Below are 27,653 nucleotides of genomic sequence, written 5' to 3'. Positions count from 1 at the left end.
GCGAAGAGTATACACAGAAACACGCAACTTGAATACCTAGACAAACTTGAACTGTCGGACACCATATCTGTCTGTCTATCTACCTATCTATGTCTGTCTAGTTACCTGTCTGTCTGTCTACCAATCTATCTGTCTATCTAAGTTTTGAAGGTAGTGGAGATAGAACTTCAAATACGTGATGTGATTGAAGCCGTTAAGGTACACAGTGCAAGGTGATGAGTGGCAGTGTTGAGCTGATGGACAGATGACGTGGGGGAGACTGACATGAAGGGTGAGGGGAGACAAGGCCATGAAAAGTGACAACGTGTGCTGAGTCTAACCCCGCATACCAAGCCAAACCACACTCCCTCATGCCACGGATTATGCACCTTATTCACGCCCCTTTGAGCACATCCCTCCACAATTTAGTGCTGGATATACATTGTCCAGCGAATTTATTTATATTTTAAGAAACGTGGTGGTTATTTTAGGGCGAATTTTGAGTAGAAAATATGCAACATCAACATGGGTGCAAATCTCAAGCGCTACGGACCTACAAATGCTGAGCACCGTATGTGTAAATTGTAGACCATTTTTCCCCATAAGGTCTTTAGTAATTCTAGGTCCTTATTAGTTGAGAATTGGTCCTTTCTTGATATAGTATTTTTCACTCAGAATTAGCGTTAGAATGACCTGGTTTCCAATTAATTATCTCTGGGCCTTATCTACCCCCCCCCCCAGTTCCAAAAGTCCTCAAAACTGTATAACATAATCTAAATTGGGTCTGACTAAAAACGAAAATGACGGTGTGTGTGTGTGTGTGTGTGTGTGTGTGTGTGTGTTTTAATGACTGACGTAATGAATTGTGAATGTGTGTTTCTATGTGTATGTGACTGATATAATAATGTGTGTGTGTGTGTGTGTTTGTGTGTGTGTTTGTGTTTGTGTGTGCTTTTCACATACTGCATTCCAAGCTAGAGTAGAAGATTGATTTGCCTAGTAACCAAGGAGATTGATAAAGATCCCTAACCCCAGATGCCTCAATGTAATCAGATTAGAGGGTTGATTTGATTAGTAACCAAGGAGATTGATTAAGATCCCTAACCCCAGATGGCCTAGTGTAGCCAGATTAGAGGGTTGATTTGACTAGTAACCAAGGAGACTGATAAAGATCCCTAACCCCTTCCAGCTGGGTTGATGGTCAGGTGTAGTCTTAAGGGAGATTCGAGGCCAGGTGTAGTCAGTTTGAAGGGTTAATTTGAATAGTAACCAAGGAGACTCACAACCACTTAAGACATTGAATTTTACGCAACCACAATATACCATTCAAGTTACGGGAGTGTGCCAGTTCCGTCAAATGAAAACAGACAAGATACATATATATATATATATATATATATATATATACAGTATATATACAGTATATATATATATATATATATATATATACACACACACACACACACACACACACACACACACACACACACACACGCAAGATTATACCAGAAAAAGCCTTGTGCATCCTATAACCCGTACCTCATATCGCCTGGTGTTAACTGGAATAAAAATACCAGTTTGATCATGCCAGTCTTAATGGTGGGTGGCATGCGGTGAGGTCAGAGGGGATTGTCAGCGTGAAGGGAAAAAGAGTGATGCAACATTTCGGCGGAGGGACACAGATTGGGTGGAATAAGTCGGAGGGGGAGAGGCGATGAGACGAACAGGCTGGATATTATCAGTCGCTTGCATGAGCCTAAAGGAATGTGTGTGCTTTTCATGTGTAGGGGGGATATCAACACACACACACACACACACACACACACACACACACACACACACACACACTAATCTTTCAGCATGATGGTCGTTTTTCGCTTTCCGACGATTTTATTCAGCTTAAGGGATCCCTCGTAGTGAGAGGGTCGAGAGAGAGAGAGAGAGAGAGAGAGAGAGAGAGAGAGAGTCCTGTGAGTCAGATAGAAGTGGGAAAATTTGTACGTGATTTTAGAGTGAAGGAGAAAATGGGAAATTGAAATTGGTACTGACATGGAAGGGCTGGTGTGTGGGGCTAGTATGTGTTATCGAGAGAGAGAGAGAGAGAGAGAGAGAAGGGAGGGGCAGTTACAAGGACAAATAGTACTTCAAAATCTCTTGCGACCCATACCAAGGAAGTACTGTTAGTAAAGTCGTCAGGAAGCAGCAAATAGCCAGGACAGATCCGGAAATGGCCAGGATATATATATATATATATATATATATATATATATATATATATATATATATATATATATATATATATATATACAGTAGAGAGAGAGAAGAGAGAGAGAGAGAGAGAGAAGAGGCGAAGTGGTGAGGCTGGAGCAAAAAGCAGACGATGAGGGAATACAAAGCAGTGTGGGTGTGAGAAAGACAGTGTAGGCGGCAGGAAGGAAAAAAAGATAGATGTGAGAGAGGCTGGAGTGAGGGGGAGAGGTCAGAGAGAAGAGGGAGAGGAGAGGGGAGGGAGGGGAGAGCGTGGGAGGGTTCAAGATAACTCCCGCTCTAATGAATGGCTGTGAACATGGGCGATAGGTCAAGTTGTTTATGTTGTTTTGGCGAGTTCATGGCCTTATCGAATTCGGCTCAGAATACCACTCCCGTTTATTCGAGCCGACTACGAGCTTTTGCTTTTATATCTCTAATTCAGGCTAGACGTGAGAGATAGTGAGAGAGGCAATCGAGGTTAGGGTAGGGGCAAATAGGCAAATATGGCCACATGGAACCGAATGTGGTGGTTTACCGAGTTGTCCCGCCTGGGTTTGTTTACATATTTTGGCGGGAGACTGGCGCCTGGGACCCGACAGACGAACACACCGACAGATACACACACTTTGCCCGACATTAGTTACGGTCAAGAGGGAGGGGGGGGAGAGAAGCAAAAGGGGAGGTGAGAGGGAGAGGGGGAAGAGGGTGTGGGAAGAAGGGAAAGGCTGTGGGAAGGCGAAGGGGTGAGAAAAAGGGTGTTGAAAGGGGAGAAGGGCAATGAGAAGCGGGGTTGGAGAGACGGAAAAGGGTGGGAGCGGGGGACTGGAGAGGGAGGTGGGAGAGAAAAGGGTGTGGAAGGGGAAGGAGGAGAGGAGATACGGGGGATGAGAGAAGGAAAAGGGTGAGAGAGGGAGAGGGTGAGAGGAAAGGTTGTGGGAATGGGAGGGGGACGAGGAGATAGGAGGAAGGAGGGACAGAGATACGAGGGAGGAGGTGACAAGCGAGTAGAGGAGGAGGAGGAGGGAGGAGGTTTGGAAAGGCGAGGGGGAGGGAGTGGGAGGATATAATAGAAAAAGGAAGAGGGAGAGGAGATGGAGGAGGGAGGAGAGAAGTGAGCACATGTACACTCTCTGTAGTCTTTTTTCATCTGAGGGAACTGGGCTAATTGACTCCTTAACTACGCTCACACGTGACTACACTTGGCCATAAACTAATCTGAAAAGAGGTTAGAGATCTTTATCAGGCAGTCTCCTTGGTTGCTAGTCAAAATCATCCTCAAAGCTGACTTCATTAGGCCATAAACTAAGCTGAAAGAGGTTAGAGATCTTTACCAAGCAGTCTCCTTGGTTACTAGTCAAAATTATCTCCAATCTGGCTACACTTGCGCACAGGTTAAGCTAAAAAGGGGTTAGGGATCTTTTCCAGGCAGTCTCCTTGGTTACTAGTCAAATTTCCCTTGCTATACCTGGCCAAAAACTAAGCTTAAAGGGTCAGGTATCTTTGCCAGGTAAGATTGAATGCACTATAGGATCAGACACGTCCCTTGCAGCGTTTATATGATTGAGAAAAAAAGAATACCCTTGGACATCAGCTCTTTAGGTTACTAGTTCATTGCAGTGGTGTGGTTATACATTTTTCTGTCTGTCTGTCTATCTATCCGTCTGTCTACTTTTTATACATTAATCTCTATCTATCTATCCATCTGTCTACATTTTATACATTCATCTCTCTCTATCTCTCTGTCTGTCTGTTCGTGTCTAGTTTTTTGTACATTCATCTATCAACCTGTCTATTTCTGTGTCAAGTTTTTATACTCTCTCTCTCTCTCTCTCTCTCTCTCTCGTTTTTATACATTCATCTGTCAGTCTTTGTCTATCTATCTATCTGTCTAGTTTTTATATTCATCTCCGTCTGTCAATCTATCTATCTGTGTATCTATTATTCTACATCCATCTATCTTTATCTATCGATCTGCCTATCAGTCTTAGCTTTATTTATCTATCTACCTATTTATCTGCCTATATATCTATCTGTCTATCTATCTATCTATCCATCTGTTTATAGAAATTATACATTGCAGGTCGTCCATCTTTTCACAGAATTGAGGAATTATACATTATTTTTCTTATTAACCGCCAGATCGAAGCATAACACCGCCCAGCAAATACTTCATATAAGGCCAAGGATATTTTCACTCAGTGTTTACCCATTTTAAATCCAATTTCTGCCAGTATTACGAAAATAATTCGTATTGTTTCTCTTTTCAACTTCCGTGTAGGCCAGAAGTCGGAAGTGGTCAAGATGGCGCGCTCCTGAGGTAAATAAAATCGAGTGGTAACTGAGAATAAAGGAGAATAAAGACGAATTGAAATATTTAATGCACGGCCGTCTCCTGCCCGGCTCCCCTGTCACCAATCCACCCCGGCGCCTTCTGGTTGGCCTAAATTGACACTATTTTGTATTTTATTATTTTTTTTCTGGTTAAAGCGTACTTAGCAACAGATATTTGCCCCATATGGAGATTTAGGTTGGGGAATGCTTTAGTGCGTTGCGTAGAGAGAGAGAGAGAGAGAGAGAGAGAGAGAGAGAGAGAGAGAACAAAGACCTATACTACTGTGCTAATATGTGTTGGAATCAGAGTAGCGTAGTGCATGTTGTATTGTCGCACAGACGCGTGTAATACATTTATACTCAACGATGTAAAGTTTAGCATTCTGTTTAAGACACCAAATATATCAAGTAACTGATGATATGTTTATGCACATCTACATTTATCTGTGTATCTGTATTATATTTGAAGTTTCCTTTGTCGATAGGTAAACAGACTTGTAGATTGCAGGTTAATCTTTTAGGCTGACAAAAAATGATACGATCAGCAAGAGATTTACTAAAAACGAGATATATGGTACTTGTACATTAGTGAACAGGTGTGTGTGTGTGTGTGTGTATCTATATCTATCTATTTATCTATCTATCTGTCTATCTACTATCTTTCTATCTATATCTGTCTGTATCTATCTATCTATATTTATACCGTACAGTATTTATATATAAGTATATATGCACATATATACGTATATGTGTATATTTACATATATATAGATACCGGTATATAAACTGAACATTCATGTACCGGTATATCTATAAATGTCTATACATGTACAGTATATACATTTGTGTATACCGGTATATATACTGTACAGAGGGAGAGAGAGAGAGAGAGAGAGAGAGAGAGAGAGAGAGAGAGAGAGAGAGAGAGAGAGAGAGAGAGAGAGAGCAGACCATTAGTGATAAAGGTTGAAAAATTGGTGAATAAGAGAAGAAAAATGTGTGTGTGTGTGTGTGTGTGTGTGTGTGTGTGTGTGTGTGTCAGAGAGGAATGTGGGAGAGTAAAAGAGAGGCTGAGAGGCCGGAGCAGAAGTGTGAAAGAGAGTGTGCATGTTATGTGTGACAGGGAGGAATGTGCGAGGTACGAATGTATGAGGAGAGAGAGAGAGAGAGATGGGGGAAAAAGTTTTAATTGAGATGTGTTAAAAAATGTGTCAAACTTGATGTGTAAAATGTAAAAATATGTACCGATATAAGACTCTGGACAGAAGGTAGATTGCCCGTTCCCTAAATCCCTGCTTGCCTCCTGGGAATATTATATGAATGTGAAATATAAAGGTTGTGTGTGTGTGTGTGTGTGTGTGTGTGTGTGTGTGTGTGTGTGTGTGTGTTTGAGAAAAGTGAAAGAATATTGTGTGATGGAGAGTACTGTTTAATAGAGGAGGTGTGTGTGTGCGTGTGTGTGTGTGTGTGTGTGTGTGAAACAGAGAGGGAGAGGGAGTGAGTCAGTGAGCAAGGAATGGGGAATGGAATGTGAGAGAGTACTGTGTGAATGAGAATATATGAAGGAGATAGAGAGATGGAAGTAGAGCCCGTATGAGTATGTGTGTGTGTGTGTGTGTGTGTGAGAGAGAGAGAGAGAGAGAGAGAGAGAGTGGGTAGTGGCGCCAGGCGTGATACTAACTGGGTCAGACATCCTTGGAGTCAACAAATGCCACCTTGGCGTCAGTCTCTCTCTCTCTCTCCCTCTCTCTCTCTCTCTCTCTCTCTCTCTCTCTCTCTCTTTATTCCTTCACATTCACTCCTCCCATCATTGACTTATTCAACTTCCCCCCTCCCCCCCCCCTCTCTCTCTCTCTCTCTCTCTCTCTCACACACACACACACACACACACACACACACACACACACACACACACAGCAAGAAAGAGCCCATGCACACGAAGACATGTAGGGGGAATAAGCAAAATAGATCAATAAATAGATAGGTAAAAGAAGCTGTATACTGAGAGAGAGAGAGAGAGAGAGAGAGAGTTTAGGAAGATGAACGTGGATGAAGGATGTAAGTTGAAAATATTATAGGGAAAGGAAAAAGAAATAAACCAAAAAAAAAAGTAGTTGTAGTAGTACTGGTGGTGGTAGTAGTAGTAGTAGCTGTAGTAGTAGTTTTAGTTGTAGTAGTAGTTTTAGTTGTAGTAGTAGTAGTAGCTGAAACCCCACGCCTATCTGATAAACCCAGTGGACTGCAGGCTGAAGTTCCCCTCCTCCTGCAGTCCACCGTCGTTCTTTCGGGGGATAGGGAGGGAGGTGAGGGACGTTTGTATAACCAGGCACATCCACCGACCTGTTATATCAATGCCATCACGTGAAGGGCGCCCCTCTCACCTCCAGGAGTGATGTGGGGGAAGGAATTAGTGGAGGGAGAAAGAAATAAGTATAGAAGCAGTTGAGAGAGAGAGAGAGAGAGAGAGAGAGAGAGAGAGAGAGAGAGAGAGAGTAGTGAATGGTGTGAGAGTGACGGGTGAACGGATAAGAAGGGATAGAGGCAGGGGAGGGGAGGGGAGAGGAGGGGGGAGGGGAGTCTATGGGTGGTAAGGAAACCTGTTTGTGATGGTGAGAGGGGAGGGGAGGGGGTGACACTTCTCCCCTCCCCTCCCCTCTCACCTTACATATATACCTCCCCCTCCTTTTCTCCCCAATCACCTTTCTCCCTATCCCAATCCCAGTGGGGTGGGGGTGTGGGGGGAGGAAGGGCAGGAGGGGAGACAAATATGCCAGTGGAAGGGGGGTGGGGAGTGAGAGAGAAGGGGGGGAGCTTACCACGTGGACTGTCTGACCTCCCCTTCCCTCCCCATCTCCCCACTCCCCCTCCCCATCTCCCCACTCCCCCCTCCCCAGATCTAAGCACTCCATATATATCTTTGTTAAGCTGGTGTTTGGGCCACGCTTCTGCCTGGCGTAGCTAAGTAGGCAGCCAAGAATACATAGACAGCAATACCACACTGGCGACGCGGTGGCTAGGTCGCTGCAGCACTGGCCTTACGTCTGGGGGGGTGGGCTGTAGTGGGTTCGAATCTTGAATGCATAGTAGTAGTTGTAGTAGTAGTAATAGTTGTAGCAGTGGTGGTGGCGGTGATAGTAGTAGTAGTTGTAATAGTAGTAGTGGGGGATAGGAAGGGGGATGAGGGACGTGTGTATGACCAGGTAGCTTGGCCACCCCGCTACGTCAATGCCACCACGTGAAGGCGCCCGTTCCCGGCACCCAGACACACGCTGCATCTCTGTCCTCTGTGTCACCGTCTGTGTCTTGTCTCCGTCCTTCCCTCCTCCCAACCCCTGCATCTTTTAACCTTTTGACGCCTTTCCTTCGCTGTTGCCATCACTGCTAAGCTGTTCTGAGCTGACTACAATCGTATGGTGCCTGCAAGAGTAAACCCAACCCTGTTCACTCTAACTATAGTTGTTTTACCTTAACCTGGTCCAGACTTTTGTCCCGCTGAAGGTAGGAAGCTGAAATTTTGGTGTAATGTGGCCTTAGGGCTGCGGAAAGGAGTGTGGTTCCAATCGGTTGATTATTCTCTGAGATCGACCGGGGTCAAAAACTGGGACTTCTTCTGATAGTCCGTATGTCATCTATTTTTCCATGAAGGATTAAAGCAACAGCCACTAATCTTGGTGGACTTGTTGACTGTGATGGCCGAGGAGACATGCACAACATCTGTGGCCTTAACCTCAAGGTCCCTTTATAGCCCGGCAGCTAGTGGGGCTGCAGGGCCAGGCAGTGGCTGTGGCAGGGTTTCCTGTAGCAAAATTGTAACGGTGTTCTAGTTATTATTATTGTCGATATTGTTATGGTTATGATGATGATTATGATAATGATGATGATTATTGCAAGTGTTCCATTAATGACCGTGAAAATACATGGGCATATTTACATTTTATCTGTCTCTCTATCTATCTGTAGCCAGACGCCATAGTCCCGTAAGGGATGGTCGTTTGTCTTTGAGTTACGTGTTTATGGGGAGGGGCACCAACCCCCCGCCAACCCACTCGTTGACACTTTAACTACACCTAAATTTACATCTCCTTCATGATTGCTTCATTGTGAGAATAGTTTAACTCAAGAATATGGTGCTAGTCACGAAGAAGTGCTATAGAGGGATAAAGAGCCGTAGTACTGTCTTTTTCTCCCACTTACGATAGGAAATTAAGCTGGAAAAGGGCGAATTTCTCTACCTATACTCCGTTCACTTTCAGTCGGCGTAATATTGATAGCTGTCATTATGATTGCTCAGTTGTGACAGTAGATTAATGCCAGAATATGTTGCTAGTCACGAAGAAGTGCTGTGGGAAAGATGTAGAGCCGTAGTATTTTTTTTCCGTCATAGAGCTACGTGAAACTAGTTGGAAAAGGACGAAATTCTCGGCCAAGTTGTAGTGAATCAGCTATAGGCCTTATGATAGGTCCGTCGCTACAAGAGAGGGACGCCTTCACGTGGTGGCCTTGATATAACCGGGCGGCCCAACTGCCTGGTTATACACACGTCCCTCCACTACTTCCCTATCCCCGGAAGGAGGATGGTGGAGTGCAGGGGAAGGAGAACTTGACCTGCAGTCCACCGGGTTCACATTTCAATTGAACCCGGGGCTACAACAACAATAATCACTACTTACCTGGCCGTCAGAATGTCAACCTTTTAAAACTGAGTGTACGAAGGGGTAGTGAAATCCGAATTATTTTAGTTAATCGGGTGAGGGGATGGTCGTGATGAAGATGAGGGGGCGATTAGGAAACCGAGTGTACGAAGTTTTTTTTTTTTTTTTTTTTAAATCAGGTGAGGGGATGATGGTGATTAGGGGCGCCTATTTGGAAAGCGCCAGGTGGTATAGTGGTTAGGACTCCCCGGTCGGAGTGGAGGCCTTGCATAGACTGGATCCCCTAAGAGGTGGCTGGAGGTGTTTAGATGATGTAATGCCACCAGGGGAAGTAGCATGGTCACCTGCCCTTAATGTGTGGACTCCCCTAGCCTAGCCCCGGGACCCTACACCACTGAGGGGGTAAAAGAGATTGAATATTACTGTTTAGCAATAGCAAAACCCAGGATGAGAGTCGGTTGGGTTGGGTTGGGTTCTCGGCTTGGGTTGGGTTGGGGTTTGTTCTCTTGGCTTGGGTTTGGTTGGATTGGGTTGGGGTTTGTTCTCTTGGATTGGGTTGAGTTAGGTTGGGTTCGGCTGGGTTGGGTTGGATTCTGTTCGGTTTGGTTCGGTTCAGTTCGGTTCGGTTTGGTTTGGCTAGGATAGATTAGGTTTGGCCAGGATAGGATGGTTGTGTTAGATCGCTGCACTGCTCCTCTGTTTACCGTGTGTGTGTGTGTGTGTGTGTGATTATTTTGGTTAGGTCAGGCCAGAGTAGGTTAGGTTAGGTCAGGTTAGATCAGGTCAGAAATTAGGTTAGGGTAAAGTATGCTAGGTTAGGATGGTTAGCCTGTGTTAGGTCAATTTCCTTCTTGTTTAATGTAGCGTGGAGGTTGGGTAGGATGTCCAAGCTTAGGTCAGGTCAGGTCAGGTCAAGGTGTCAGGTCAGGTCAAGATAGGCTAGGTCAGGTCAAGGTAGGTTAGGCCAGGTGAGGTTAGGTTAGGTTAGATGACAACTTTCCTGTTCTTGTGCGTGGTGTGGGGTGGGGTAGGATGTCCCGCGTTAGTCTGACAGCTAAATCTGGTTGTGTACATGTTTCCTGGGCAGTTTTGATCGGTGCCAGCATCAGAGGCATCCCAGCGCAGGTGGCGATGCAAAGTTGGTGTTGTTGCGAGGTGTGGTACATGTTGATGTGTGCAGTGTGCAACAGTGGTGATCACGAGGGGTTGTACGCTATTGGTGGTGTGGTAGGCTTCTCTCTCTCTCTCTCTCTCTCTCTCTCTCTCTCTCACTAAGCTGCTATAAACTGGTGTCGTGGAAGGCAGGAGCTCTCACCAACCACTCACTTAATGCAGTTTTGCTTCCACGTGGCTCTGCGCAGCTTGAAAAGCCAAATAGTTTCTTGTTGCCCAGGAAGCCAGTTACTACGCTGGGTGGTAACCATATCAAAGGTCGCCTGGTGGTTTAGTGGGCCGGTTAAACTCCAGTAAGTTGTGTTCCTTGCAGAATAGGTAAGGAGGATGTAGAGTCTCGATTGATGTTCCTTGTTCCTTATGGGGAAAAAAGGAGGAAAAGAAAAGGAAAAAAATATTATGACAGGAAAATTATCTCGAAGTATTGTATTTATTTATTTATTTATTTATTTATTTATTGCAGGAAGCACAAGAATATTAAATGGGAAATATCCTTTGCTTTGTTTTTCCTGCAAATTTTATAATCTTAGGCTCGTATTCTCATCGGTTAAGAAAGTTCCCTAATATCTTTTCCTGAGCGATTTATTTTACTCATTACACCTTCCTTACCTATTGTGTTAATTAAATCCCTCAAACATCGGCCTACTCTGCATAAATAACGTACCAGAGGATATTAACTTGCCATATCCAAAAATAAATCGCTAAGGAAGAGGTGTTAGGGAGCCTTCTTAAAGTTACGAGAGGGGGCTTCGTCGTGGGAGGTCGTGAATGTCGTGGTCTTTCATTTAGTCAAGAGAGAGAGAGAGAGAGAGAGTGTGTGTGTGTCGTGGTGGAGAGGGACGCCTTCATGTGGTGGCACTGATATAACCAGGTGGATTCTTTGCCTGGCTATACAAACGTCCCTCGACTACATCCCTATTCCCTCCAAAGGAAGATGGTGCACTGCAGGAGGAGGGCAGAGTGGGTGGGTGTATGGGCAGGTTGTGTGGGTGAATGTGTGAGCAGAGTGGGTGGGTGGGTGAGCAGAATGGGTGGGTGGGTGGGTGAGCAGAGTGGGTGAATGGGTGGGTGAGCAGAATGGGTGGGTGGGTGGGTGAGCAGAGTGGGTGAATGGGTGGGTGAGCAGAATGGGTGGGTGGGTGGGTGAGCAGAGTGGGTAGATAAAATAGTTGCATGGTATTGATAGTTCCATGGGTAGAATAGGTCCAAGATGGCAATAGTTCCATGAGGAGTAGGTCCATGGGGGGTAAATGAGATTCTGGGGTCGCCTCTCACGTGGATTGGCTCACAAGGTATAAGTAAATGCCAGTATGCACGGCTGTAGTTTATTTATCATTTTATTTATTTATTTATTTTATTTATCTTACCCACGCAGCGCTAGGAATGCCGCTAGAGTGCAGAATAAATCGCTAAAGAATAGGTGTTGAAAATTGTGGAGCCTCACCTGACAATTTGCTTCTCTCTCCTGCAGGTGACTCGGGCGTGCAAGAGGAGCTGACCGGCAGAGGTGAGAGTGTGGTAGTTGTGGTAGGTGTGGTGGTGGTTGTGGCAGAGTGTGGTAGTTGTGGTAGGTGTGGTGGTAGTTGTGGCAGACAGAGTGTGGTAGCTGTGGTAGGTGTGGTGGTAGTTGTGATAGGTGTGGTAGTTGTGGTAGGTGTGGTGGTAGTTGTGGCAGAGTGAGTGTGGTAGTTGTGGCAGAGTGTGGTAGGTGTGAGGGTAGTTGTGGCAGAATGAGTATGGTAGTTGTGGTTGGCGTGGTGGTAGTTGCGGCAGAATGAGTGTGGTGGTTGTGGTAGGCGTGGTGGTAGTTGCGGCAGAATGAGTGTGGTAGTTGTGGTAGGCGTGATGGTAGTTGTGGTAGGCGTGGTGGTAGTTGCGGCAGAATGAGTGTGGTAGTTGTGGTAGATGTGGTGGTAGGTGTGGTGGTAGTTGTGGCAGAGTGAGTGTGGTAGTTATGGTAGGTGTGGTGGTAGTTGTGGCAGAGTGAGTGTGGTAGTTATGGTAGGTGTTGTGGTAGTTATGGTAATTGTAGTAATTTGGTGGTGATGGTTGTTTTGGTAGTTGTGACAGGGGTGTGAGTGTGGTAGTTATGGTAGGTGTGGTAGTTCGATGGTGGTGGCTGTATTGAGTGACGGTGGTGTGTGTGGTATTTGTGGTAGGTAGAATGGTAGTTGTGGTAGATGTGGTAGGTAGAGTGGTAGCTTGGTAGGTGGAATGGTAGTTGTGGTAGGTAGTGGTAGTTGTGGTAGGTAGGGTGGTAGTTGTGGTGGTGCTGCTATACTCTACTTACTCTAACTTGGCCTGAAGTTGCCACCTCACCATCTTAAATACTAAGCTGCAACAATTAACACTAGAATATGGTGCTAGTCACGAAGAAGTGCTACAGAAAGGATGTAGAGCCGTAGTATTGTCTCTTCCTGCCACTGAGCTACGTGAAATAAGCTGCAAAAGGACGAAAATCTTGGCCAGGTTAAGGTGAAAGGGGTATAGGTGTGGTGGATGTGGTATAGGTAGTGACACTTTAATTACAGGTGAGTTCCTTCTTACTGTTGATTAGATGGGACTGAACGAGGCAGAAGAGTCTCCTTGGTTACTAGTCAAAACCATCAATCTGGCTCAACTTGGCCATAATTTGAGCTGGAAGTGATAGGTGAAAACAGACTATAGATTATTTTTTTTTGTAAAGGGGTGTGCTGTAGAAGGGAGCCTGCATCCTTTCCATAACACTTCTTCGTGACTAGCATCGTGTTCTGGTTTTCATCTCATTACAAGCCACTGTTCAAGAGAAACGTCAATTTTAGGCCAAGTGAAAGTGAAAGGAGTTGTGATTTTTTTTTCTTTCTTTCTTTTTTTTCTTTGGTCCCCCGTAGAGTTAAATTAGGGACCTGGCTGGACATGCGACTGTTGCGGGTCTGTTCTAGGAGAAGATTGGGACTTTGAAGATATATATTGCCAGCCTTAATGCCCCTCGTGTGGTTAGCAGGCTTTTTTTCGTCATCATCATCATCACCATCATCATCATCATCATCATCATCATCATCACCATCATCATCATCATCATCATCATCATCACCATCATCATCATCATCATCATCATCATCATCATCATCATCATCATCATCATCATCATCATCATCATCATCATCCTTCTTCTTCCTTCCTTCCTTCTCCTCCCTCTTCTTCTTCTTCTTCTTCTCATTATTATTATTATTATTATTATTATTATTATTATTCCCTCTTCCTTCTCATTTATCCCTTAATGAAAGAATGAATGAATGGAAGGTGTGGTAGGTGTGGTAAATGTGGTAGTGGTGATGAGTGTGGTTGTGGTAGTGGCAGTTGTGGTAGTGCATGTAGTAGTTCTGGTAGTATTGGTAGTGGTGATCAAGAGTGTGGTGGTGGCAGTTGTGGTAGTGGATGTGGTAGTTCTGGTAGTGGTAGTAGTGATGAATGGTGTGGTTGTGGTAGTAGTGGTAGTGGTGATGAAAGGTGTGGTTGTGGTAGTAGTGGTAGTGGTGATGAAAGGTGTGGTTGTGGTAGTAGTGGTAATGGTGATGAAGAGTGTGGTAGTGGCAGTTGTGATAGTGCATGTGGTAGTTCTGGTTGTGATTGTAGTGGTGATGAAAGGTGTGGTTGTGGTAGTTCTGGTAGTTGTGGTAGTGGTGATGAAAGGTGTGGTAGTGGTAGTTGTGGTAAAACATATGGTAGTCATAGTAGTGGTAGTTGTGGTAGTGGATGTGGTAGTTCTGGTAGTGGTAGTAGTGATGAATGGTGTGGTTGTGGTAGTAGTGGTAGTGGTGATGAAAGGTGTGGTTGTGGTAGTAGTGGTAGTGGTGATGAAAGGTGTGGTTGTGGTAGTAGTGGTAATGGTGATGAAGAGTGTGGTAGTGGCAGTTGTGATAGTGCATGTGGTAGTTCTGGTTGTGATTGTAGTGGTGATGAAAGGTGTGGTTGTGGTAGTTCTGGTAGTTGTGGTAGTGGTGATGAAAGGTGTGGTAGTGGTAGTTGTGGTAAAACATATGGTAGTCATAGTAGTGGTAGTTGTGGTAATGATGTCGAAAGATTTGTTGTGGTTGTTGTGGTTGGGGTGAGTGGTAGTTGTGGTAGTGGGTATATTGGTTGCAGTTATGGTGGAGGATGGTTGAATTTGTGAATTAGGTTGGGGATGGGGGAGGGAAGTAGGGGAGGGGGAGGAAGAGGGGGAAGGGGAGGAGGAAGAGGAGGAGGGGAGGAAGAAGAGGGAGAGGGGAGGAAGAAGAGGGAGAGGGGAGGAAGAAGAGGGAGGGGAGGAGGAAGAGGGGGAGGGGAGGAAGAAGAGGGAGAGGGGAGGAGGAAGAGGGGGAGGGGAGGAAGAAGGAGAAGGAAAGGAAAATGAAAGAAAGCGAAGGGAGGGGGAGGAAAGGGAAGGGGAGGGGAAGAAAGGAAAGGAATGGGAGGGAAAGTGGAGGGGGAGGAAAAGGAAGGGGAGGGGGAGGGAAAGGAAAGGAAGGAATGGGAAGGGAAGGGAAGGGGGAAGAAGGAAGAGAAAAGGGGAGGGAAGAGGAAGGGAGGGGAAAAAGGAGGGGAGGAGGAGGAGGAGGAATGGGAGGAAAATGGAGAGAAGGGGAGGAGAGTGAGAGGTGTGGAGAGCGAGGAAGCTTAGTGAGATGGATGGGGAGGGGAGGGGAGGTGAGAAGAGAAGAGGAGAGGGGAGGGGAGAGGATGGGAGGGGAAAGGAGGAGAGGAGAGGGGAGGGGAAGGGAGGAGAGGAGAGGGGAGGGGAAGGGAGGAGAGGAGAGGGGAGGGGAGGGAAGGGAGGAGAGGGGAGGGGAGGGGAGGGGGAAGTGGCTCCGGACATCCTGGCGCCACATACCGCTCCCCCTCCCTCCCCTTCTTCCCCTCCCGCTCTCTCTCTCCCCCTCCCGTTCCCCTCATTCCCCTTTCCTTCCCTCCTCTCCATCCCTTCATCAGCACTCGCTTTCCCTTCCCCCTCCCCTCTCATTCCCCTTGCTCCCTCTCCCCTTCCCCTCCCCTCCCTTTCCTTTCCCTCCCCTCCCCTCCCCTCCCGTCTCTCCTTCCCTCCCCTCCCCTGCTCACCTCTTCCCGCTCTCCCCCTCCCATCTCTCCCCTCCCCTCTTTCCTCTCCTCTCCCACCGCTTCCCCTTCCCTTCCCACCCTTTCACCTCCCCTTCCCACCCTTTCACCTCCCCTTCCCACTCCCTCCCCTCCCCTCCCCTTTCCCCTTACTCCCCTCCCCTTTCCCCTTACTCCTCTCCTCTGTCTTCCTCTCCCCCTTCTCTTTCCTTCCCCTTCCCTTTTTTCCCTCCCCACCCCTCCCCTCTTCCCCTCCCCTACCCCCTCCCTATCCTCTCATCTCACCCTCCACCTCCCATCACTCCTTCCCTCCCTCCTCCTCTTTCTCCCTCCTTCCCCCTCTTTCTCCCTCCTTCCCCCTCTTTCTCCCTCCTTCCCCCTCCTTCCCCCTCTTTCTCCCTCCTTCCCTCCTTCCTCCTCTTTCTCCCTCCTTCTCTCCCTCCCTCCTCCTCTTTCTCCCTCCCTCCTCCTCTTTCTCCCTCCTCCTCTTTCTCCCTCCTTCCCTCGCTCCTCCTCTTTCTCCCTCCTTCTCTCCCTCCTCCTCTTTCTCCCTCCTTCCCTCCCTCTTCCTCTTTCTCCCTCCTTCCTCTCTGCTTCCCTCCCTCCCTCCTCTTCTTTCTTCCTCCCTCCCTCACTCCCTCCTCTCTTCTTCTCTTCTCTTCTCCCTCCCTCCCTCCCTCCCTGCCTCTTGACCATCTTCCCTCCTCCCCTCCCTCCCTCGATTCTTTCCTTCCTTCCTTCTTTCGCCTGGTTTTGCGCTTCCTCACCTCCCCCCTCCCTCTCCCCACCCTTTCTCTCCCCTCGCCTCCCCCTCCCTCTCCCCCGCCTCCCCCTCCCTCTCCCCCTCCCGTTACTCCTTACCTTTTATTTTGTCCAGTTTTCCTCTCTCTCTCTCTCTCTCTCTCTCTCTCTCTCTCTCTCTCTCTCTCTCTCGCTGTTAACATATTCGGATACCTTTTACAAGCACTTAAAACAGATTTGTAGGTGGAGGGTAGAGGGGAAAAAAATCATCACCATCATCATCATCATCATCATCCCACTTTTCTCCCATTCACGGGTTGGGTGAAGGAGAGAGAGAGAGAGAGAGAGAGAGAGAGAGAGAGACCTAACCAACAACATGCCTAATGAAATGGGCCACTCACTCATTGACTCCCCATTCACGCCTAAGGAATCCTAACTACCTCACACACACACACACACACACACACACACACACACACACACACACACACACACACACACACACACACTCATCTCTTAATGTATGTTATTTATCACATTTTAACATTTTCTTGCATATTATAATTCTTACATCGACACAGACCAACATACAGGATTATATTAACTTAAAATAAATGGATTGGAGAGATTTATGAGAGAGGGACCAGAGGGATTTGAGTTGGAGGGAGGGCAGTCAAATGGCAGAGGACAGGACGACGTGGAGGCGATTTGTTTTTGGCTACTTACGGGATTAAGGTGCCTGGCGATAGGTAGATAGAAGAAAGATAAGGCCAGATAGATGGATGGATGGATAGATAGGCAAATAGATAGATAGATGGGTAGATAGATCGAAGGTAGATAATAAGACAAGGATAAAACCAATGACGAGATTGAGAGAGGACGGTGGGAAAGAGTGTTTGATCTGAGTACGGGATGGAGGGTGAGAGAGAGTCATGGAAGAAGAGGGAGAGGGGTAGAGTGCGAGAAGAAAGAAAGAAAAAAAAAAAAGGTATTATGTGGGAAGAAGAGAGAGAGAGAGAGAGAGAAAAGGTGAGTGGTATGTGGGCGTGACAATTTTTCGTTCATTTTCGGCCTATTTCTTGTACTCAGTGGCAGAAAAAGACAATACTATGGCTGTACATTCTTTCCCCAACACTTCTTCGTAACTAGCATCATATTCTAGTGTTAATCTATTGGTACAACGCAGCATTCAAGATAGATGACAGTTTTAGGACATGTTAGATAAAACGAGTATAGTTGCTTTTAAAAGTCCACATAATTTCTCGGCACTACATTGGTAACCGTTTTGAATTTGAATTGTAATATTAACATTCCATTATCTGTAATTTCCCGGTACCACATTTGATATCCATTTTCACTTATTTCACGTGATATCCATTTTCACTTATTTCATGTGTAATTTAGTTTGTTTTTACCATTCTACTATACTAACCATACAGCCCAGACGCATAAATGAAAAGTATTTTGAATTTACCTGTACTGCAGTTGATATCTATTGCCATTTATTTCACTTGTAAAATAGTGTGCTTTCATTGTGTATTATTTCACGTGTAAAGTTATTATTATTATTATTATTATTATTATTTCGCCATACAGCACAAATGCATCAGTGTTTAAAATTTCATGGTACATAATATCCCATGTCGCTTATTTCACATGTTTAAAAAAAATAGGATACTCTCATTGTCAATTATTTCACGTGTATTTTTTATTTTTTTACCATTCGCCTACCCACACTGCCCCTGATCCCCATAGAAAAGTTTGAAATTTATCGGTTTTGAAGTTCATATCTGTTGTCAGTTATTTCACATTTAAAAGTGTTCTTTCATTGTCGGTTATTTCACATATAAAGTTACTAGTAGTGTTTTTTATTATTATATTATTTCTATATGTATATATTTTTTTTTACTATTCCACTTCTCATACAGTTCCTACGTGCTAGTGAAAAGTGTTTAAAATGTCTTGGTACCGTAGACTTCGCCGTGCTGCTGAATGGCCGAACCTCCAAGCCGCCCATGACAACGAGGCGGGTGGCGACGGGTAGGCTGTTCCTGCGTCGCCGCGCCCTCCACTACTCCTTCCTTCTGGAGGAGGAGATGCCCCACCCAGTCTCCGTCCTCTTCCTCGACGATGCTGGTAGTATCTTGGAGGAGCTGGAACCACAAACGTCTCCCTACGAGGTCACCAACAGCAGGATATGTGGCACTTGGACCAGAATACCGCGAGAGTATAGGTAAGGACAGTTGTAGGCGAGACTGTGGTGTGTAAGGACGCGTCCGTACCAAACACTTGCTGGTGCGGGGGAGAGTTCTGCATTACTGTGACCCGTAGAAGTTCTTTCCCGTACCCGCCCGTGACTAGTGGGGCAACTTGTATGGGTTACTCTGATGCCAGACTCACGGCCACACCAGCACACATTATATATATATATATATATATATATATATATATATATATATATATATATATATATATATATATATACAAGGAAGAAGGAACCAATGGCCAGAATCCCACAATTGTTCCCTTCAAGAAAAAACAAGATAACAGTTAGCCAAATTCAAAATCCGTTCTTTCGATGTGGCTGGACACACTGCGTTTGAAAGACTGGAGGTCATAGGCAGTAAGAAACACAGAGGAAGACAGTTCCAGAGATGACCTGTTGCATACTGTACATATAGGACTGGGAGTAATGGTTAACTCTTGCATTACTGTAGAGAGTTGGACAGAAAAGGGATGAGTTTGTTGCTAGACCCGCCGACATGTCGTAAAAATACCCCCGCTAATACCGGTACACCAGTCCTGTATGAGACACCCCTAGCATGTATTCAGCATGGATGGTGGGTGTTAGCGCCGAAGTGGTGACATGTGGAGATGTAGGAGGACTACTGGGCCTTGGGATAGGTCACTGCCCCCAAGAAATAGGCCCTGAAGCCTTTGCCCAGAGTCGGACACGTAAAAAAAAAAAAAAAAAAAAAAAAACGCTCGCCATTGTGGTAGAGAGATGAGATTATGTATAGGATTGTGCCTAAAATTGTGTCATGTATAAGACTGCATGTACTTTATGTAGGTTTTTCCTCACTTCTATTGCTACCAAACATTTTTACGGTCAAATAAGAGTGAATATGACAAGATACGAAAAACAAAACGATCTCGGATACCGGTGATTAACAGTTATGGAGACTAACTTATCGAAAACTCTGGAGTACGATTGTGTGTGTGTGTGTGTGTGTGTGTGTGTGTGTGTGTGTGCGTGTGTGTGTGTGTGTGTGTGTGTGTGTGTGCGTGTGTGTGTGTGTGTGTGTGTGTGTGTGCGTGTGTGTGTGTGTGTGTGTGTGTGTGTGTGTGTGTGTGTGTGTGACATCATTTTCACGGACAAAGTTTGCATTAGTATCTTACCAGACGGTATTGAGGTGTAATGCGGAGAATAAATAGCTAAGGAAGAGGTTATACGAAATATCCCAAACCACTTAGTATATGGTCGTACGGCTGATAAGGTGTGGAAATATTCTTACCAGTCAGCAGGGTAGTATTCATACCTGCTAGTCACGTAACAGAAGAGGAGAAGAATGCTTAGTTTTATGCACAAGCAGAACAAGTGAGGCAGGAAGCGATTAAAGTTGCAAAAGGTGGACTGTCTGTGGGTCGTACTCAAAGTGGCTGCTTCCCAATGTTGGATCCGGCACTTTGAAAGGGGGGAGGGGAGAAGTGTATCTGAATTACCATTTGTACCATTTAATAGATCTAAATGCACTTTTATTTTGCCTTTTTCTTTTTAGTACCAAACAGCTCATATTGAAATTATCGTGTGATTACATGTAAAGTATTTATTGCATATATTTATTGATAAACAGCATTGCTCATTTATTGTAGGTTATTATTGGTCTGCCAATAAAAAAGGTGGGGGGGGGGGAGCGTACAGCCCCACGGCTACCTCCTACCACCCCAGATCCCTACCTGCCATCCTTAGCGATTTATGACGCATGTTATATCGTAACATCCCCCTGGTATGTCGCATATAAACTACTGTATACTGAAATTAAAATATCGTAAATAACTTATGGGACAGCAGTCTGATGTAGTAACCTAGGCCAAAAATGTATTGCTACCACAAAGTAGGATACACAATCATGTGAGTATTTACCATCAATTCTTTCCTAACTTTGATTTGGCTTTGCATGAACAAGACACATGAGAAGAGTCTGTACGGCTTCTCCTTGTCTTTCCTGCAGAAAAGATAACTTGGGATAGCTTCTGGGGGATCATAATTAGCCCCCTCACAAATTGCTCACAACCCCGAAGTGCCCCCCACCCCCCTCAGCTCATGACTTAATGATCTCGGGACACAGGAACCCCAACAAGCAAGAACCGAAAATATCAACATGGATGAGTTTGTAAACAAGTTGTCGACCATTCATAAAAAAAGAATCAAGCCATTCCAAGACAAAAAAGATCCATCCATCCATCATCCAATCCTATGTTGCCCCATGAGGAGCGTAGGAACCTGGGGCTAGGCAAGTTGGTCCTGACATGTAAGATGAGACTGAAAAAGATACATAAATGTACTTTAATTTCTGCACATTATTGACTTCCTAATTTTAACATTTACATATTATTGTAAGGTATTCTCTGTTCAGTACAGGCCACATAAATTTTGTGCTCTTTAATAATCCACATAAGTATTGAAAACATGGATGTTTAATAAATTTTTAATGATCACTCTAGGCGAGCTGCATATACAGTATGTATGGTGGTAGGTGGTGGCGACCATCATTCGTATTTGTGATGTAGTGATGCCTACTTCCTCTTACACCTTTATCATTCTTTTTCTGTGTCTGCCCTCCTTTCTTCCTATTTCTCCCATCTTTCCTGTCACATTTTATTACTCTTCTTTCCTATTCAGGCCACTTTACATTGAATGACAAGCCCAGTGGTTTCCAGGCCTATGAAACCATTTACAGTGCTGGGTGGTAACCATATAACCAACCCAAATGTGTTCCCCACGTGTCAGCAGGTGGGTTGGCAGAGAGTTAGTGCCCCTCCCCGTAAAACAGCTAACTCAAAGACAAACAGCCACGCCTTACAGGATTGTGGCATTGGCTGTAGATAGATAGATTGCATTAATAAAGTATGCTTTGCAAAACATCTCAATCTGATCTTTATCACAGGATTTGCATTTTTTTGAATTTCGAAGGATTTCAGACATGATGTATACAGTAACATCAGTTGTAATCATAACTATTTATTGTCGAGTGCCGTAATGTGTGGTATTTTGGTGAGCAGTAGTAGTAGTAGCTGTGTAACATTAGTAGTATAGTAATAATCTGTATCTTGATCCATTTCTCTGTATAGACAAACTGCTACTTTAGAAAGACAGACAACTTCTCTAACCACATGACCACCACTTAACTCCTTCACTTCAGTGATGGATTATATATATTTTATTACTGCCACCACACAATTATTATGCTTTGGAGAGAATGTGAATTACAGGACTTACATGTTATAACTTTCACTGATCCCTTTACTACTATGGTGGTAGAAGGAATAAAGTATAAGAATAGGACTGAAGGAGTTTAAAAAAATGAAATAAGTATAACCTGATTACTGTTTATGATTTGTTGGACAGTAGTGACCTTCGCTTGTTAAATTTCACTTTTGGCTCAATTCCCTGTGGTCAGTATGATTTTTTTTTTTTTTTTTTTTTTTTAAATGCAGTTTTGTTTCATAAATTCAAATAACTTTCCTTATAACCCCCCTGTTTTAGTCAGTCATAGCCAAACTAAATTCACACAGCACTCCGTATAACCCTTTTGTATTATATCACTAATAACCAAGCTTTAGTGCCATGTCCTAAACAATAATGGGCTAAAACTAAAATAATATCAGTTGCTCTATGTAACTTTGACTGATGTCCCCAGAACACTGCTGCTGGAGGAGAAGATGTGGGTGGCTCTGGCACCACCTGACGACTTACCTGAGGAGGATATCATCAGCGGCCAGGTGGCGAGGTATATCGGTGTGGATACGGAGGTCTTCTCGGCTCTACTCACACCTTCCTCCATCACCTCGGTCTCTTCAACTCCTCCTTCCCCCTCCCTCAGTGGTGGAGGAACAGCTATTGTCTCAGTGGACAAACAGACAGACTCACTGCACATCAGCCTGGTGTTCAATGGAATTTTTGCCTCTGGGGAGAATCACAATGTTACTGTAAAGGTGCAGCTGTTTCCAGAGCGAGGGGTTGACCCAGTCACTGATACAATTGTTCTGCCAAAAGTTTTTTCAGTAAGTTATTTTATTGCAGTGTCACAGTATATACATTAAGTATGAAATCAAATTATTGCTCTGTGTACAGTATGAATACAAACCAGTTTCCACTTCATGTGAAAATCATGCAGAAAAATACACTGATTATTTCACCTGATGAAATATTTACTTTCAGTACTGTACAGCGTTTTATTGATTTTTTTTTTTTTTTTTTTTTTTTTCTTAGAGAGAGAGAGAGAGAGAGAGGTGCTGGATAAATAACGTGTTGTAAAATGAAGTACCCTTTGAATTTAAACCGCTGGCCGTGCACGTTAAACAACTCATATTTCTAGATAACTTTTAAGTTATCTCTGAAGGATACGTCATCCAGTCATTGACTTCACTATCATTATTCTCTGTACCAAGTTGTGAGCATCAGTACACATCATTTTAAAATTAAAAACATTTTTGTTAGTCAGCCTGTCTATGTTAGTCAGCTTTGATATTCTCTGCCAGAGTAGGTCTTTGTTTACAAGCAGTGCTATAACTATTTGTGTCCTGTTTTGTGTGTAGGAGTGTCAGGAAATTTATATTTATCAACAATAATGTGCACTAGTGTAATTACAGTATCTAAAAATCATGAAAACTGTCACAGCACAGGAAGAACAACTAATTGGATTACTTTTATGTTAACAATTATCTCAAGGCACTACCAGTGATATGTACATGTAATGTTTATCATGTTTTTGCCAGGACATCAACCGAGCACAGGTCCGAACAACTCTTGGTGAACGCTCCCTCATCCGCCTGACCCGAGGTCAGGTAGATATGAGGGTTTGGAGTCCCACTGCACCGCATCTTGAGCTTCGGGGTGCCATCATGCCCCGGGCAACATGTAATGTCTTCTCGGCTGTTCTCACTCCACCTCCACCACAACCTGAGGATGGTATCTCTGTCTCAAGTCATGAGGGTGCTGGGTGGGCCCTTGTGACACTAGAAAATGATGGGACCTTCCAGTATGAAGTGGTAGTGGAAGGTAGAACTAGTGGGGCTGTGAGACTGGAGACACAGCAGCGACGACGACCCCGAGTGGTGGAGGATCTCACCCTGTCTCTAACGGCTGGTCGGGCCAATGGTACTTACCAACGACCCACGTACAGAGATCTAGATGCCCTGCTTCGTGGCCGCATCCAGGTGGTGGTTGATTCAGGCGGCATAGGGCGGGGTCTGGCTGGCATCCTGGACCCAGTTGCAGTTACTGAAGCTCTGAAATCACCCCGACCCACCTTACTTTCAGCTCCAGGAGTAGATATGGCAGCCACAGTGTGGGTGGCAGTGGATCCAGACTGTGTCACTCATTATGATGTGAGAGTGGCAGGAACTGTTGCTGGGGTTGCTGTGGGGTGGGAGCCAGAGTGGAGCTTGGTGCTGAGGGAAGATGACCAGGTTTGGGACCCCCGCCATGAAATGACTACTTTGCAGCTTGAGGATCGTGTTGAAGGCTGGGAAGTATTTGCCCACTCCACCCGTCTGTCAACCCTCTCACTCTCACGTCTGGGTGCGGGGGTCACTCACTTGGACCTCCACCTCCTGCCTCCCACCAACAGCTCCACATTCTTGTCCACCTTGACTGGGCGAGTGTCAGGTGTACAGGTGCCAGGGCAGTGTCTGTTGGGGTCAGATGTGCGAGAGGTAGTGGTGAGTCCACCAGCTGGCTGTGACAGTGGCCCTTGTGTTGTGCTGCATGAAGGTGACCCTCCGCCCATCACGAACACCTGCGTTGATGAGGTCAATGGTGGTGAGTTACACATTGCTTCATGTGTCACAACTTTTCACATTCCATAAAGCAGTTACATAGCACTGCATTTCTCATACCATAACTCCCTTGTCTCCAAAATATATTACAGACTTCAGACTGTCACGAAAGAATAATTTGAAACTGTGAACTTGTTGTTGTTGTTGTTGTTAACCTCTTGAATTTGGTGACATATACCATACCATATATATATATATATATATATATATATATATATTTGTATACCGTATATATCCATCCATCCACATATCATCCAGTCCTATGTTGCCCCATGAGGAGCGTAGGAATCCCGGGCTTGGCAAGTTGATCCTGACTTTTAAGATGAGGGTGACCAGCCTCACTCATCCCTGAGTGGCATTACGTGAGCAATAAACCCCAACTACCCCATGGATGTAAACCTATACAGGCTCAATCCAATTGGAGCGCCGTAATTACCCACTAAACCACCGGGTGCCATAATTTTGTTACATGGCTACCACCCAGCATAGTAAATGGTTTCCTTGTGTACAGGAAACCATTCGGCTTGTCACTCAGTGTAGAGTCACCCATAGGCAGAAAGAAGAGGAAAGAATGAAGGAAAGAAAGACAGAAGAGAGAGTGTAAGGTCACCTGTAGGCAGAAGGAAGAGGAAAGAATGAAGGAAAGACAGAAGAGGAAAGAGGAAGGAAACAGAGAGGAAAGGGCAGACACCCAAAGCAGCAGCACCACATTGAGTGAGTGGATGGTGAGCACCCCCACCTACCACTATATACTGTATATATATATCACTCTTGCTAGCTGAGGGCCAGTTGATCTTACTCAGCTAAGGAGAGACCTTTTGCGCTGGAGAGGTCATATTCACCCTTCATAACTCTTTCATTGTTTGGGAGCTCTCCTGTGTTAAAAAAATCATCTAAGGAATAGTAATACATAATAAAAAGATGTTACCTTGTTTAAGAAGTTAAATCGCAGCCTTTTTTTTTTTTACATGCACAGATACGTGTATAATTTACTCCATGTTAGCTGTAATGCATGCTCTTGTATACTGACCGATTAAAAACAGTGTATTGCATAGTCTTAAGTTCAGTTACATAAACTTGTTTGTACAGTGCATTATTATCAGTCATGAGTTATTAATCTATGATCACTGTTGCTGATTATGAAATTATATATAGTCTTTGAGGACACAAAATCGGTTCAAAGCTGGTTAAAATAATCTGATATTAAATAAAGTAAATTAGATAAGGTTTCTGACATTCTAAAGTTGTTACTGGAGACAGTGTTTAATCCTTAAGGGATGTGAAGACACTTTTAAGCAGAATAAAACCCTTTGATGGTTGCTAGAATGAAGTAACTTAAGACTTCACATATCCTGAAAGAGTTAATGAACATGTGTCAGAGATATTTTTCAAAATACATTTTATGTATATTTTTTAAATTAGTACTTTAAACCAAATTATTGTGCCTGCTGGTTTAGTGTGTGGGTGCTCACCATCCACTCACTCGATGTAGTGCTCCTCTCGGTTGTCTGCCCTTTCCTCGCCTCCATCCATTCCTTCCTTCCTTCGTCCCTTGTCTTTCTTTACTTCATTCTTTCCAGGTCCTTCTGCCTACAGGTGGCTTTACACTCCCTCCTTTGTCTTTCTGTCCTTCATTCTTTTCTCTTCCTTCTGCCTGTTTGTGACTCAACACTGAGTGACAAGCTGAATGGTTTCCTGTACACCAAAAAACCATTTACTATGCTGGGTGGTAACCATATAACCATATTATGATGCCTGGTGGTTTAGTGGGTAATTATGGCGCTCCAATTGGATTGAGCCGGTGAAGGTTTATATCCAAGGGGTGGTTGGGGTTATTGCTCATGTAATGCCGCTCAGGGATGAGTGAGGCTGGTCACTCTCATCTTAAATGTCAGGATCAACTTGCCTAGCCCCAGGCTTCTACGCTCCTCATGGGGCAACGTAGGATTGGATGATGGATGGATGGATGGTTTACTGGGTAATTAAGGTGCTCCAGTCAGATTGAGCAGTGCAGGTTTTTTATACAAGGGATGGTTGGGGTTTATTGCTCACGTAATGCCGCTCAGATAAGTGAGATTGGTCACTCTTATCTTAAATGTCAGGACCAACTTGCATAGCACCAGGCTCCTACTCTCTTCATGGGGCAACACAGGATTACATGACGACGATGAATTGGAAAACTGGTGAATCAGAATTACGGGCAACATTCTAATTTTAATGGGAATTCTTTTTGTAAATTACAAAAGTTTTCTTTATTTCAGTTTAGGAAAACTGTTCAAGCTCCTGAAGTTAGATTTAGTCTTTATTATCCCTCTCACTACTGGACATCATTCCAGAGTTGAATAAAATAATTTTGAGTCGGCAAGAATATACAAAAATAATGCTTTGTGGTAGTGAATGAGTTAATTGCTAAAATTCACATAAAAAGGGCACCATATAATGGGGACTTACAGTGGCTTAAGGCTTCCTGATCCAGGAAAATTTACTTATTACAGTTATCCCTGGTTACAGTGAAGCGTGTACTGGAAGATGGCACTTCCTGGCCTCAGCCGCTAGACCCCTGCCGTATGTGTATGTGCTCCCGTGGTAAAATCACCTGCCAGGATGTGGTCTGCCATGCACTGGACTGTCCCAACCCTGTCACACCTCCAGGACATTGCTGCCCTGTCTGTCCTGGTGAGCTCTCAGGGAGTAGTTTTGCTTGTGTACTGTATGTTGCTGTCTTGGTAGGTGCTGGAGAGGGACACTGTCACATGAGTGCTTTGCTATAACAGTGCAGATTCACTGTCTAGTTGTACAAACATCCCTCATCTCTCCCTGTACCCCAAAAGAAGAGTGGTGGACTGCAGAAGGGCATCATCAGCATGCAGTCCTTCAGGTTCATGTTCAGACACATCTGTGACAACAACAGCTGTCTTGATGGGATATCATTATCGTCATCATTGTCATTGCCATTGCTGCCACTGCCAGTCATTCATCAATCATCATAATCAACATCATCATAATGCTTTTTTTTTTTTCCCCATCTAAAGACAGGCTTAGGTAGAACCCAGAAACGGGAAGAGAAATTATGAGAGAGGAAGAACTGTCAACAGCATGCCAGTGGAATAAACCAGAAGATCACATGTCATACAGGGTAGTAGTAGGTGGATGGCTATTGTTTAATCTGGGAGGTACTACTATGAGAGTGAAATTTGACTAGAAGCTTGGTAACTAGCCACATGACTGTCATTTTTAGTCAGGAAGCATTAAAATACATAGTTAAGATCTTATTACACATCTCAGATTTCTTTTCCCAAAATTTCCAACAACTGTGGAGAAGTAATTAGCTGGTTTTGGCACTTGGTTTATCTTCCAGTCCATAATAAACAATGTAACCATGGCCAACCCCAA

The 27,653-nt window shown here is 44.6% G+C and overlaps 1 protein-coding gene across 1 annotated transcript in view; it reads left to right on the top strand.

The window, feature by feature from the left end:
• LOC145409613 (dorsal-ventral patterning protein Sog-like) overlaps window positions 1–27,653 on the top strand; it is a 119,372-nt gene that overhangs the window by 81,516 nt on the left and 10,203 nt on the right. Inside the window, exons 4-8 of the mRNA XM_080279966.1 lie at window positions 11,875–11,892; window positions 18,174–18,432; window positions 22,121–22,484; window positions 23,199–24,240; window positions 26,772–26,936. Coding sequence (XP_080136092.1) covers window positions 11,875–11,892; window positions 18,174–18,432; window positions 22,121–22,484; window positions 23,199–24,240; window positions 26,772–26,936 — 1,848 coding nt within the window. The remainder of the gene's footprint in view (window positions 1–11,874; window positions 11,893–18,173; window positions 18,433–22,120; window positions 22,485–23,198; window positions 24,241–26,771; window positions 26,937–27,653) is intronic.

Source organism: Coenobita brevimanus, chromosome 82, assembly GCF_032717465.1.
Source record: "Coenobita brevimanus isolate Jiangsu-jjx chromosome 82, ASM3271746v2, whole genome shotgun sequence".
NCBI classification, from domain to species: domain Eukaryota; kingdom Metazoa; phylum Arthropoda; class Malacostraca; order Decapoda; family Coenobitidae; genus Coenobita; species Coenobita brevimanus.
The sequence above is the reverse complement of the archived record's forward strand: the minus strand, read 5'-3'. Positions and strand labels throughout refer to the sequence as shown.